Source organism: Ctenopharyngodon idella, chromosome 4, assembly GCF_019924925.1.
Source record: "Ctenopharyngodon idella isolate HZGC_01 chromosome 4, HZGC01, whole genome shotgun sequence".
NCBI lineage: Eukaryota > Metazoa > Chordata > Actinopteri > Cypriniformes > Xenocyprididae > Ctenopharyngodon > Ctenopharyngodon idella.
The window spans coordinates 21,352,774-21,368,224 of NC_067223.1; the positions used below are offsets into that span (position 1 = coordinate 21,352,774).

A 15,451-nucleotide genomic window follows, 5' to 3' on the forward strand; every position below is an offset into this window, starting at 1 on the left:
AAGAAATCCTGAAAGGAAACGGTTTATTCGCATACTGATGATGTGTTGTGACCATTTGTGCATGTAAAACACCATGGCCCAACAAAAGGTCTGACCTTGGCACATAATTCTTCTAACATAGCCCTTGACATTCATACGCATCCCTGCATCGCTAGGTTCCCATCTAAATAGTGAATTTAATTTATGCCGAAAATCAGAATAGGCTTAGCAAAAACAATACGCGACTAAACCTGATTTCCATCCCTTTTCATTATGTTCAAAAGAACAAAATCATCACTTCCCAGGAAATTCTAGTGGTTTCTTTAATATTAATAAGATATTAACAGACAAAAGATTTTTGTTGAATAATAGGCTAAATGATTCACCTCAAGCGAGTGTACAAGTTTCATTTTGGAGATTTTGTTCACATCTTGTGCAATATCCAAAAATATGCAGTTTTTTCAGAAAACCATTAAAGATGCGTATTACGTGACCCATTTAAAATATTACTTACATTATTTCAACAGCTAAATGAAGCCAATTATGCCATGCATAAGTTTTAGAAAACCGCTTCACAAATAACAGAAGTGCATCAAAGTTTTTATAGACTATTTTTTTGTCATGTGTTGGAAATGCAAATAGCAGTCAAATCTAATAGATCATTGCCAAAACATGGCATGGACCACTTTGTAGCAGCATTTCTTAATATATTTTTTTTAAATACATTTAACATGATTATTAACATGGAGCAAGTAATTGATAACATTATCATCATTATACTTAATTTTTCTGAACATATGTACACAGGTCATAAAAAATATCTTTCAGTGGTGTATGCCAAGTCAGGATTCGGAGGTGCCAGATCTGGCTTGTTCTGGCACAAATTAAGCCCTGCTCCTGACACAAAAAAATTAAATTACTATTATTGTAACATTTTTTATCATAAATCATTGGTCAAATATTAATGCTGGAGTCTTACATCTTTAAGTAAAGACCAAATGTCATGTTCATTTTGCGACCTTAAAGGGTTAGTTCACCCAAAAATAAAATTTCTGTCATTAATTACTCACCCTCTTACTACACCACTAAGACCTTCATTCATCTTTGGAACACAAATTAAGATATTTTTGATGAAATCCTTTTAATCTCCCGTAGAAAACAATGTAATTACCATCATACAAGGTCCAGAAAAGTAGTAAAAACATAGTTAAAATAGTCAACGTGACTACAGTGGTTCAACCTTAATGTTATGAAGTAACAAGAATTCTTTTTGTGTGAAAAAACAAAACAAAAATAATGACTATTCAACAATATCTTCTCTCCCCTGTCTTACTGCTGCGCTGTTTACGTCCAGTGCTTCCAGGTTCTAAGTCAGAACGCCAACTCAGTATTGGCCGACGCTGTAACACGTGATCAGCACAACGCATGAGTGTGATGCTGATGCAGGAGCCGGCCAATAATGAGCCGTTGTTCTGACGTAGAACCTAGAAGCGCTGGATGTAAACAGTGGTCCAGAAAAGGGCGGGTTTTAGGGCAGCATTGAGGGCTACTTGCCTGACAGTGGAAACGCAGCTTGATTTTTGGCCTTGCAGCTCAAGGTCCGAGGCTATTGTCTCCACCCTGCATGTTGTTAGCCCTAGCTCAACAGTGGAAAAGCAGCTATTTTAGTGCAGTACTGGGAACTCTGACCCTCTGACCCCACTTTCCTGCAGAGCTTAGCTCCAACCCTAATCAAACACACCTGTTACTCGCCCTATAACTTTTTATGAATGGTGGTGAGAATTTAATATCATGTGTAATTGCATGTTTGCTGTAACAGCACTGTGTTTTTATTTTTGATTCACTGTAAATGCTACTACATTTGTGACGCTTTAATTTGCATTTGGGAATGCAACATTCATCATCAGAATCGCTTATAATTTTTTTGTTGTTTACAAAGAGAAGTTTCAGTGTCACATGATCCTTCAGAAATGCTGATTTGCTGCTCAAGAAACATTTACTATTTATTATTATCAGTGTTAAAAAGCAGTTTTTGCTGCTTAAAATTTTTGTGGAAAAAATTATACCATTCAAACATTTATGGTAAGATTTAAAAAAAAAAAAGAAAAAATAATACTTTAATTTATCATACATTAAAGTGAGTGAAGACATTTAAAATGTTACAAAATATCTCTATTTAATAAATGCTTTAATAAATTTAATATATTTGATAAATGCAAAAAAAAAAAAAAAATGGAGCAGTACAACTTTTCAACATTGATAATAATCAGAAATGTTTCTTGAGCATAATCAAATTGTAATGATTTATGAAGGATCATGTGACACTGAAGACTGGAGTGATGATGCTGAAAATTCTGCTTTGCCTCACAGGAATAAATTACATTTCATAATATATTAAAAAAGAAAACTTTTTTTTAATTTTTTTTTTTTATTTGTAACAATATTTTTTTAAACTGCATTTTTGATCAAATAAATGAGCAGAAGAGATTTATTTTAAAATCATTATTAATTGTTTCCAAACTTTTGGCAGGTACTTTAATAATAACAATTCTATTAATACTTATATTATATAATATATTAATTATTATGATTATTATATGCTGTTTTCTATTTTTACAGGACAATAGTATGTATTACAATATAAAATGCAGTATAACTTTTAACGCAATAAAATACGTATTTAAAAAAAATAATAAATAAAAATAAATAAATAAGTGCCGGGGACATGGCTTGGGGGTGTGGCCAGATTTTCCTGCTTTTTTATCTCTAGCTGATCACATGCCTGATCTACCTACCTGCAGAGTTCAGATCCAACCTCTGTAATTTTCAAGTGCTCCTGAAGATCTTAATTTGCTGCTTCAGCTGTGTTTAATCAGGGCTGGAGCTGAACTTTGCAGGGAGGTAAATCTCCAGGAACAGGGTTGAGCACCCCTGAGCTAAACTCTGCACCCCTGAGCTAAAACACAAGCCTACAATCTTCAGAAGGACTGATACAGGAAGGATGCAGCCTCAATATTGTCCAGCCTTGTAATTGAGAAGCCCCATTGTACATGTCTTCCTTATTTAAAACACCTGATTTAGATCTTCAGGCTAGGGAACTTAACAGATTGTGTCAGATAAGAAAGAAATACAAAATGTACAGTGCAGGTGTCCCCAGGGCCAGGATTGAAAAACCACTGCCAAAGCTAATACACTGTATGACAAGAAGCTCTCTAAAAACAGTTTATGACTGATGCATTACCTGTCTGAAAACCCTAACCAAAGCACATGAGATAGAATCAGAATATGGAGGTGAGCTGAAAGTATGTGATGAAGCACAGCTGGAGACTCTTCATCCTCATCACTGGCTGTTTCCATCATCCTTTTTTTAAGCGCATTTTGAAGTATCGCATCAGAAACGAGTGATGGAAATGCCACATTTCGAATAAAAATCCCTTAATTCACAAAAAGTTTTTACGCTCAGTTGAGGTTTTTTTGACTAGTGTGAAAAAGAGCGAATTATGGGAGATGGAAACGCATTTACTAAATAAATTCTGACATAGTAAACATTGAACCCACATGACTAATCGTAATCGGCTGTTTCCGCTGCTGGTGTTGTAACAGAAAACTTCATATTTGATTCTGTTATGATGTATTAATTCTGGATGTACTGGCGCTCGTCGTATATATGCGTGTGTGTAATGCATTTACCCCACGGGGCTTGCTGTGGATAGGGTCAGGCACATGGGTTACTGTTGATTACTAGGTTACCAATAGCACCATCATCTGCTCAAACAGCCTGATGGAAACAGACCTAATTCACATTTGTCTTTTTTCTTTTTTTGCTAACTTTGAAAAGATTTGCTTCACGTTTGGATGGAAACCCAGCTATAAAATCAAATGACACTGATGTTCCTCCATGAACAGTGTTGGGAAACATTATACTATGAAATACTTTGTTTGTTTTATAAATTGTGTGCTTTGAACTCTGACTGAGATTATAAACAGTTTCCACATTGCTGTGCTTCTACTGCCTATTGTTTAGTGTGGCTTCAACTGTTTATATCCTTTCTTTTTTTATACGCATAAAAAAAATATGTAATTATTTCCACATTTGTGTTCTATGAATAAAAATAGGGTTATGGTTCCATAGATTAATTATTTTGAATCTCAACTACATACAAATATGTTTATTTTGTGATGCCACTAATGAATACTCACAGAGCTTTTCTGCAGTTCATCACAGCTGGTATCAGTCTCCATCTATTCTCATTTGATGTGTTGTATTTCATGAGATCAAACTCATCCAGCACCTCTTCTGACATCTGAAGCATGTAGGCTATTGCTGAGCAGTGAGCAGGAGTGAGTTTCTTCTCTGATAGTTTGTCTGATTTCACAAATTCCTGAATATCCCTGTACAGAGTCAGATCCTTCACTTCCAGCAGACAGAGGAACAGACTGATGGATCTGTCAGCTGAGAGACCGTGACTTTCTTTGATTTCCTTTTTAATGTACAGTGTGGTTTCTCTAATGCTCTCCGAGCTAGTCTCTGTGTGTGTCAGTAGATCCTGTAAGAGTTTCTGATTGGACTCCAGTGAGACACCCAGCAGGAACCGCAGAAAAAGATCCAGGTGTCCATTTTCAGTCTGAAGGGTTTTATCGACTGCTGATGATAGTAATGCAGACATGTTTTTCGTAGAGCTGTACTTCTCATGTTTATCATTCAGAAACAACTGCAATGGCTCCATGTTCTTTGTCAGATGGCAGTAAAACACATAGAATGCAGCGAGAAACTCCTGAATACTCAGATGTATGAAGCAGTAGACTTTCCTCTGATGAATCGCAGATTCCTCCTTAAAGATCTCAGTGCAAATCCCAGAATACACTGAGGCATCAGTGATGTCTATGCCACTCTCTCTCAGGTCTTCCTCATAGAACATGACATTGCCCTTTATCAGCTGTTTGAAAGCCAGTTCAGCAAGTTTTACAATCACTTCTCTGTTGGACTGCGGGAGTTTCTCAGGATCTCTCTCTTCATACTTCTGATTCTTCTTGTTAATCTGAATCAGGAGGAAGTGGATGTACATTTCAGTCAGAGTTTGAGGGATTTCTGAACTCAGATCTTCTTTCAAGAGCTTTTGAAGCACAGTGGCTGAGATCCAGCAGAAGACGGGAATGTGGCACATGATGTGGAGGCTTCTTGCTCTTTTAATGTGTGAGATGATTCTGCTGGCTTGATACTCGTCACTGATTCTCTTCCTGAAATATTCCTCCTTCTGAGGCTCACTGAATCCCTGAATTTCTGTCAGACGGTTGATGTATTTGGAGGGGATCTGATTGGCTGCTGCTGGTCTGGTGGTGATCCAGATGAGAGCAGAGGGAAGCAGCTCTCCTTTCATGAGGTTTGACATCAACACACTCACTGATGAAGTCTCAGTCACATCAGAAACTTTCTCACTGTCTTTAAACATCAATGTCATTCTGCTTTCATCCAGACCATCAAAGATGAACACAACTTTAGACTCCTCGTAAATCTTTGAGTCCAGATCTTTAAGTTCAGGATGAAAGTCCAGCAGAAGTCTGTGAAGACTGTACTGATGATCTCGAATCAAGTTGAGATCTCGAAATGGAAGCATAAACATGAAATCTACATCCTGATTTGCTTTTCCCTCGGCCCAGTCCAAAACAAACTTCTGCACAGAAACGGTTTTTCCAATTCCTGCGATGCCTTTAGTAAGAACAACCTTTATTTTGTCTTTCTCATCACATCCTGGCTCAGATAAGGCTTTAAAAATATCATTGCAGTAGATTTGAGTGTTATGTGAATTCTTTATTCTGGGTGTTTTCTCCATTTGTAAAACCTCATGTTCTTCATTCACTCCTTCTCGCTCTCCCTCTATGATATAGAGCTGTGTGTAGATCCTGTTCAGGAGGGTTTGATTCTCTTTAAGTTTGATTCCCTCAAATAAACTCTCAAACTTGTTCTTCATGCTGGTTTTGTGTAGATCTTTGACTTTGTCTAGTTCATTATTTACTGGTTGGTGAGAATTCTGCTGCAGGTCTCCAGTCTGATCATCTCTATTCACAAAGCAGAAACGAGAACAACAACACAAAGGATGAATGAGAGCAAGATCATCTAGGTAGAGCCATGTGTGTAATTTTCAAAACCAGCTCAGATACAATAATAACTTTTTTAAAATGCAGAATCTATCCTAGATAAGCAAGAGTAAGGTTAATACTTTAGGCCCTGCTTCTACCTGGTATTAAGATGTGTTTTGGTAAATCAGATAAGGTAAGGTAAACTTTATTGTCCCACCTGGGGAAATTTGTCTTGGGCCATCACCCATGCTGCAGTCGGCTCATAATTAACACATATTAATCAACAATAAAAAAACAATAAAAACGAACAATAGCAACAGAATAACAACAACAAAAGAATATACAAATAAATAAAAAAATTACAACTCCATACTGCCACTGTTTAACAGCTTTATAGACACAGGAATAAATTAGACTGCCCGATTAAAAAATGATCACAAACTTTTGATCAACACCATGAATTCTCAGACGACGTAAAAAGTGCAACTGTTGTTGTAACTTACTACAGAGATTATCTACCTGGATATTCCATGTCAGTGAATTATCAAAAAATACACCAGCCCTGCGTCCCAATGTCCATACTATCCATCCTAAATAGTATGTGAGATTAAAATAAGTGTGTCCCAAAGCATAGTATGTTGAAAACAGTATGCCAAAAGTCCCCGGATGGTCTACTATTTCCGGTAGATTTTGGAAGTGTGGATCCGTGCACACTATAAAGACTAATATTGCCCACAACCCATTGCGCTTTGGATGAGGATTCAGTTCAGAACTACAAACACGAGTAAAAAGTGTTAAAAAAAAAACTACAAAACATGGCGGACAGTGAGAGGTTTGAGTGACAAATAATCAGTTTAACCTGATGGAAAATATTTATTTAATGTTATCCGTGTTATATTTCATCTGCAATGCCAATGTTGACTTTTATAAAGATCCGATTGGCCATTAACTTTTAAATGCATCATTATGCATATGAGGAGAGTCTCCACATGAAAGACCCACGACTGCAGATCAACGTGCTACTGCATTTCTCTCTGATATGGTAGGAAATTATCTAAATGAAATGTGGTGGAGGATGTAAGATGATTGACAGGCCAGTTTACGGTGACAGGATGCGACAGAGAGCAAAGATGCAATTGTATGACGTGATAGTATGTCCCAAAGCTTGTCTACTCTTTTGCTACACACTCAAAAGTATGTACTTTTCGTACATCTAAATAAATTTGTAAATCTACGAATAAAAGACGTGCATATGAGCTAGAATCCTCTAGATGCCTGTTTATGAAATGTGTTATAGCTATAACAGCATCATCTGTACTTCTATTGCTCCTATATGCAAATTGAAATGGGTCTGAATGACAGCTGATCTTTGTTTTTACAAAGTTGATCATAATTTTCTCCAAGCACTTCATTACTATGGAAGTAAGTGCCACTGGACGATAGTCATTATTCTCCTTACAACTAACCTTTTTTGGGACAGGGATAATAATAGAACTCTTCCAAATTGAGGAAACTGTATGTGTGTCTAAAGACTTCTGGTAAATGGGGCTTCTGTCAGCTCTTCACTGCACGATTTCAATAACCACCCAGAGATGCCGTCTGGCCCAGAAGCCTTACTGGGACAGACATGTGGAAACAATCTCTCCACCATATGCTGGTCAATGGTTATTTTAAAGGAATCCAATACAGATAAAGCATCCAGTGCAGTTTCCTGTTCCTGTGTAAAGTCTCTTACTTCAAACCTACAATAAAAATCGTTCAACTCATTTGCCTTTGCACCCTCATCTATCACATTGATAGATCTTTTGGCTGGAGCCATATTCGTCAAATATTTCATAGAATCCTATAATTTTTTTGTTCATAGTCAAACAGTAAGTTTTAAATTTCTCCCTCTCCTTCCTCCTAGCTGTCCTTAATTTATAGTTCAATTCCTTCTGTACATCTTTCATAGCTACAAGGTCCCCTCTCCTAAATGCCCCTTTTTTCCTGTACTATGCACTCTTTAATTTCCTTAGAGATATAAGATTTATTATTTGGGGATATAGTTATTAACTTTTGGTTTAACACATTATCTTCACAAAAATGTATATAGTCTGTACAGCCTCCTCCAAGTCCAAACTTTGAAAGAGGTTCCAGTTGGTGCAGGAGAAGCATCCTTTTAAAGTTTCAATACTATCATTGTTCCATACATATACAGTTTTAGTTTGTGGTTTACTGCTCGTAAGCAGGGACTTATACATAGGAATTAAGTGGACAACATTATGATCAGAGGAGCCTAGTGGTGGTTTAACCTTAGCTGTATAAGCATTCTTAACATTCCCATAACATTTGTCCAATATGTTTTTGCCTCTAGTGTTACAGTCCACATATTGATAGAATCCAGGCAACGCAGCTTCAAGCTTCGGATTAAAACAGCAGGTGTAAATCTGTATTTGTCTCCCTCATCCACTTGTGATTCGATTGACCAAAACGCATCTAAATACCAGGTGGAATCAAGCCTTAGACAGTCTGTTGACTATAAGTGATGTTTCACCTACATGTCACACTCTCATTACATGTCAACTCGCTTTCAGTAGAGTATTAGTAGACTGTCTGCTTAATATCTGCTAACACTTAATGTGATGGTTCGCCAACAGACATTCTACTTACTATAAGGTGCTTTCCAGAAAAGGGATGAAGCTTTAATAGCTTGTGATTTGGTTGCTCAACAACGACAAACCTGGAGAATCTCACACAGCCAAAATGACGATTGTCAGTAAGGATGTTCAGCCTTACATTTTTTAAACTGGAGTCGGACACCAATGGAGAGACACAGGAAGAAGTTACAACTTATAGAATGCAACTTGACGTTTCTTAAGGGTTAGTGGATAAATTTATGTAGTTGTTGCATAGTTGATTAAACTCATCGACTAGCATGTGCCATCATCTTAAACCTTGTGCAAATCCAGCGTAAAATGATGGCATGGTAACAACACTCTACTACAACAACTCTTCCTCTTCTCTAAAGCATCCCAACATGGCCTCACCATCTTTGTTGCGTGTTCCTGGGGGCAGGGTTTATGTAAATTTTAGGGTTAGTGGTGACACTGACCCGGGAAGAAGCTTGTTGTAGTCCTTAAACAGAGAATTCTTTAAAAGAAAATATCTTCCTTGCATTGAACTTTGAGCGTTGTAACTTTGTAGACATTGTTTATGCTCAAACAGCAACATTACACACTAATTAAAGTTAAAAAAGTGAAATCATAATCAACCACCCCTTTAAGTCTCATCATGTTTGTTTAAATTGTGAAACATTGTGAGTTCATAAAATAATGATCCCCTAATGAGCTCTTGACCTCAAGTTTTGAGACCTTTACTCCTGCTAGAACAGTGGTCTCAAACTCAATTCCTGGAGGGCCACAGCTCTGCAGTTTTGCTCCAGCCCTAATCAAATATAGGGGTAGGAAAAAATAATTGTATGCACAAATGAACAGAATGAGATCCACAAATATATGTTAGGAGTTTCACAAAAATTAATGAAATTCACAAATAAATGAGATTTGCTAATAAAAAACATATTCACAAATATGTTGTTATGTCACAAGCACAACTCTGCCTGCATTTATTTGTGAATCACCACCTGTACATTTGTGAATTGCTTTCTATGGATTTGTGGATCTGTTTGTACAATTCTAGCGTCACGACTGCAGACAAATCCACAAATAGGTCGACTTCACCCACCGACTACTCAAGCCAATCAGGTAACGGCCACATTGCGCTGACCAATCGCAGCACACTCTCGCTATAACCAATCACGTTTTGCTTTAGAATCGGGGGCGGGAACAGACTCTGAATGGAGCTCTGTTCTATTCCATCATGGGCGCATTGTTCGAATTGAGCTTGAAGTGCTGTTTGTGTGATTAAAAACACCCCATTTTCAAATTGTAACAGACTTTATTGTGATTAGTCTTTTAACTTGTTTTTCTACATATTTTTGTGGGTGTATTTATGTATAAGGTCTGCATTATCCGTCTTACAAAAAGGGGGCTCTTATTTTGACTGGTATTATGGTCTGAGTGTTACTGATCACGGCAGTAATGAACAAGAGAACGTGTCGTGCACATTATTACGGTTCATCAGAGTTTTCTTACGGATAGAAAGTTTACCAGTTTGTTAAGCAACCCTGAAAAGGCATAAGCTCTTACAGTGATTATTTGGAGTTAAAATCGGACATTTCATGGTAGCTAATATACAATAAACCTTCATGAAACTCATCAGTAAATTCCATCATAAATTCCATTAATTCTTTATATTACCATCAGGATCAGTGAATCGGGATAAAGGCTATGCACAAATGATGATCATTCACAGATCCCCAGCTATAACACGTCTACCTGACGCAGCACGGCGCGATGCAGCAAATAGAAGGCATTATAAAGGATTAGTTCACTTTCATATAAAATTTTCCTGATAATTTACTCACCCCCATGTCATCCAAGATGTTCATGTCTTTCTTTCTTCAGTTGAAAAAAATTAAGGTTTTTGATGAAAACATTCCAGGATTATTCTCCTTATAGTGGAGTTCAATGGTCTCCAGACGGTTGTAGGTCAAAATGTCAGTTTCAGTGCAGCTTCAAAGGGCTTTAAACGATACCAGACGAGGAATAAGGGTCTTATCTAGCAAAACGATCGGTCATTTTCGAAAAAAAATGTAAATGTATATGCTTTATATAAACAAATGATCGCCTTCCAAGTGCTTCCGCCAAAACCGTACTTTCGTATTCTTCAAAAAGCTAACGCTGTATGTCCTACGCCTTCCCTATTCTACTTACTGAACGAACGCAGCGCCAGTTTTTTCCGTAAGTAGAATAGGTGTGTGATATAGCCTGGACCTGGACTATACTCCAGGGTCACAAGTGCTCTCATTATGCCTGGATAGCTTCACACTTGCAGCCATTTGTCAGTATAGTGCAGTGGGTATTTCGTTCCCCATAGCGTTGATGGCAGACGCAGCATGGAGTTCACTCGAAAGGGAACTATGCTTACAGTCATAACCTGAGAAATAGCATATTGGCAAGCGATCCAGTGAACATATGTTTGCACTCCAGAGAGCATGAAACGTTTCTATTTACAATATAAATATATTTTACAGCTATCTGTTTTACAGTGTTCAGCAATGTAGCCAATCCCAAACATATCTGTTGATTTCTTGAATAAAACAGACAGAAGTGTTTAAGTTAGAATCCACTCACTTTTTGAGTTTTGTTTGGTGTTGAGTTCTGCATCCTCTTGAATCCTCTCATTATAACAAAGTGTAGACTCGATGTATATAAATTGTGCAGTGTAGACAGCTTCATTGATTAATTAGGAAATTCTTGAGACTGTGATTAACTTAAAGCTTTTTTTGTGATTATAAAGGGTGTGCTTTTTGCATGCTTTCTGCCATGCCAAATCACGCATGTAGTAGCCTATGTTTGTTTTTCTATAAAAATTAACAGTGGTTTGTGAATGTTTTAATAACAATTTGTTGGGAGCTTTTATGCTGGGATTTGTAGGTTGTGCAATGACAGGTAACTTGAATCAATTCAATCACTTCCTCAAAGCACATAAAATACTTATCAAACGTATCACCAGTAGTGTAAAAATGTAATCTCAATGAACAGTCACTGAACTAATCTGAACAAACTATTAGGTGAAAGGACTCAAAAGACTCAAGTCACTGTCACTCTTCATAGACACACAGCTGGATACTTAACACTGTCTGATGATACTGAGAAAGTCACCTCAATAAATCAGATTGTCCCCCTTTATCACTGATGTTTAAGTTATAATTCTCTTGTCTCCAGTACTGGTCTTTGTCTCACCTGGGGTTAAAGTTCTCTGTTTTATCCCTGAAGTTTAGGGGTGCTCGAATGGATCCTTCACTCCTCATAGACACAAAGCTGGGCTCTGGAGATGCTGCTCTCTGGTTCTTATAGTGAACATCCTCCTTCTCTTTCTCCTCACAGCCACTCATTCTCCTGTGATTTAAATGTGATTTTCAGCCATACCTTTACAAACACTTACAACATAAATGATGCATAACAGAAAAATAAAAAGCAATTCTAATAAACAATATTTATGTCTCTGTCTCAAGCTCTTCCGCATAACAAGACAATGCAAAAATAATTGTGAATCTGCTCATAGGATTTTCTGACCTGTACAAGGCATGTTGTTTTGTCTAACACAGGTATTCTTGAGTGGGCTAGTCTAAAGTGGCAAGATTCTGCACCAATCAAATTTGTTCTTGTGCTTCAGAAAGTGATTATAGCTCTCAAAGCCCTCAACAGCCAGACAGACAACATGAAGAAGCAGAAAGAGTGATTGTGCCATGGAAACGTTCAACTTGGCTGGTGAATTTCGCATTGTCACAGGCCAGGCAGGTGAAAGGACTCAAAATACTCAAGTCACTGTCACTCTTCATAGACACACAGCTGGATACTTAACACTGTCTGATGATACTGAGAAAGCCACCTCAATAAATCAAATTGTCCCCCTTTATCACTGATGTTTAAGTTATAATTCTCTTGTCCCTAGTAGTGGTTTTTGTCTCACCTGGGGTTAAAGTTCTCTGTTTTACCACTGAAGTTTAAGGGTGCTCGAATGGATCCTTCACTCTTCATAGACATCAGACTGGGCTCTGGAGATGCTGCTCTCTGGTTCTGGTAGTGAACAACATTCTCCTCCTCTCTCTCCTCATAGCCACTCATTCTCCTGTGATTTAAATGTGATTTTCAGCCATACGTTTACAAACACTGACAAAATAAATGATGCATAACAGAAAAATAATGTACAATTCTAATAAACAATCATTCTGTAATGCAGGGTTGCTGAATCTCACGCATTTACCATGTGAAATGTGCATTCAGGGCCTGTGCTGTCTTGCGTATTTTTGCGTTGTCTTGTTATGCGGAAGAGCAGGAGACAGAGCCTGAATTTCAGGCTCTCCCTCATGCTCTTCCGCATAACAAGACAACGCAAATATAATTGTAAATCTGCTCATAGGATTTTCTGACCTGTACAAGGCATGTTGTTTCGTATAAGACAAATATTCTTGAGTGGACTAGTCTAAAGTGGCAAGATTCTGCACCAATCAAATTTCTTCTTGTGCTTCACAAAGTGATTATAGCTCTCAAAGCCCTCGACAGCCAGACAGACAACATGAAGAAGCAGAAAGAACATGAAGAGTGATTGTGCCATGGAAATGTTTAATTTGGCTGGTGAATTTCGCATTGTCACAGGCCAGGCAGGTGAAAGGACTCAAAAGACTCAAGTCACTTGATACTTAACACTGTCTGATGATACTGAGAAAGTCACCTTGATAAATCAGATTGTCCCCCTTTATCACTGATGTTTAAGTTATAATTCTCTTGTCTCCAGTACTGGTTTTTGTCTCACCTGGGGTTAAAGTTCTCTGTTTTATCCCTGAAGTTTAGGGGTGCTCGAATGGATCCTTCACTCCTCATAGACACAAAGCTGGTCTCTGGAGATGCTGCTCTCTGGTTCTTATAGTGAACATCCTCCTCCTCTTTCTCCTCACAGCCACTCATTCTCCTGTGAGTTAAATGTGTTTTTCAGCCATACCTTTACAAACACTGACAACATAAATGATGCATAACAGAAAAACAAAAAGCAATTCTAATAAACAATATTTATGTCTCTGTCTCAAGCTCTTCCTTATAACAAGACCATGCAAAAATAATTGTAAATCTGCTCATAGGATTTTCTGACCTGTACAAGGCATGTTGTTTTGTCTAACACAGACTCTTGAGTGGGCTAGTCTAAAGTGGCAAGATTCTGCACCAATCAAATTTCTTCTTGTGCTTCAGAAAGTGATTATAGCTCTCAAAGCCCTCAACAGCCAGACAGACAACATGAAGAAGCAGAAAGAACTTGAAGAGTGATTGTGCCATGGAAACGTTCAACTTGGCTGGTGAATTTCGCATTGTCACAGGCCAGGCAGGTGAAAGGACTCAAAATACTCAAGTCACTGTCACTCTTCATAGACACACAGCTGGATACTTAACACTGTCTGATGATACTGAGAAAGTCACCTCAATAAATCAGATTGTCCCCCTTTATCACTGATGTTTAAGTTATAATTCTCTTGTCTCCAGTACTGGTTTTTGTCTCACCTGGGGTTAAAGGTCGCTGTTTTACCACTGAAGTTTAGGGGTGCTCGAATGGATCCTTCACTCTTCATAGATATAAGGCTGGGCTCTGGAGATGCTGCTCTCTGGTTCTGGTAGTGAACAACCTCCTCCTCCTCCTTCTCTTTCTCCTCACAGCCACTCATTCTCCTGTGATTTAAATGTGATTTTCAGCCATACGTTTACAAACACTGACAAAATAAATGATGCATAACAGAAAAATAATATACAATTCTAATAAACAATCATTCTGTAATGCAGGGTTGCTGAATCTCACGCATTTGCCATGTGAAATGTGCATTCAGGGCCTGTGCTGTCTTACGTATTTTTGCGTTGTCTTGTTATGCGGAAGAGCAGGAGACAGAGCCTGAATTTCAGGCTCTCCCTCATGCTCTTCCGCATAACAAGACAACGCAAAAATAATTGTAAATCTGCTCATAGGATTTTCTGACCTGTACAAGGCATGTTGTTTCGTATAAGACAAATATTCTTGAGTGGACTGATCTAAAGTGGCAAGATTCTGCACCAATCAAATTTCTTCTTGTGCTTCACAAAGTGATTATAGCTCTCAAAGCCCTTGACAGCCAGACAGACAACATGAAGAAGCAGAAAGAACATGAAGAGTGATTGTGCCATGGAAACGTTCAATTTGGCTGGTGAATTTCGCATTGTCACAGGCCAGGCAGGTGAAAGGACTCAAAAGACTCAAGTCACTTGATACTTAACACTGTCTGATGATACTGAGAAAGTCACCTTGATAAATCAGATTGTCCCCCTTTATCACTGATGTTTAAGTTATAATTCTCTTGTCTCCAGTACTGGTTTTTGTCTCACCTGGGGTTAAAGTTCTCTGTTTTATCCCTGAAGTTTAGGGGTGCTCGAATGGATCCTTCACTCCTCATAGACACAAAGCTGGGCTCTGGAGATGCTGCTCTCTGGTTCTTATAGTGAACATCCTCCTTCTCTTTCTCCTCACAGCCACTCATTCTCCTGTGATTTAAATGTGATTTTCAGCCATACCTTTACAAACACTGACAACATAAATGATGCATAACAGAAAAACAAAAAGCAATTCTAATAAACAATATTTATGTCTCTGTCTCAAGCTCTTCCGCATAACAAGACCATGCAAAAATAATTGTAAATCTGCTCATAGGATTTTCTGACCTGTACAAGGCATGTTGTTTTGTTTAACAGATATTCTTGAGTGGACTAGTCTAAAGTGG

General features: G+C 37.9%; 1 protein-coding gene across 27 annotated transcripts in view; it reads right to left on the minus strand.

Moving 5' to 3' along the window:
• Positions 1–15,451, minus strand: part of LOC127510571 (NACHT, LRR and PYD domains-containing protein 12-like) — a 180,734-nt gene that overhangs the window by 108,638 nt on the left and 56,645 nt on the right. For 9 of the 27 annotated variants that reach the window (XM_051890164.1, XM_051890160.1, XM_051890168.1 and 6 more), the window contains 5 exons: positions 15,060–15,215; positions 14,211–14,375; positions 13,474–13,629; positions 12,631–12,789; positions 11,901–12,056 (listed from right to left, as the gene is read on the minus strand). The exons of 3 other annotated variants lie outside the window; for them this stretch is intronic. In XM_051890164.1, coding sequence (XP_051746124.1) covers positions 11,901–12,056; positions 12,631–12,789; positions 13,474–13,629; positions 14,211–14,375; positions 15,060–15,215 — 792 coding nt within the window. Of the gene's footprint in view, positions 1–4,179; positions 6,037–11,900; positions 12,057–12,630; positions 12,790–13,473; positions 13,630–14,210; positions 14,376–15,059; positions 15,216–15,451 lie in introns of all 27 variants that reach the window. 15 more of the 27 variants (XM_051890176.1, XM_051890175.1, XM_051890161.1 and 12 more) reach the window with 12 other exon arrangements.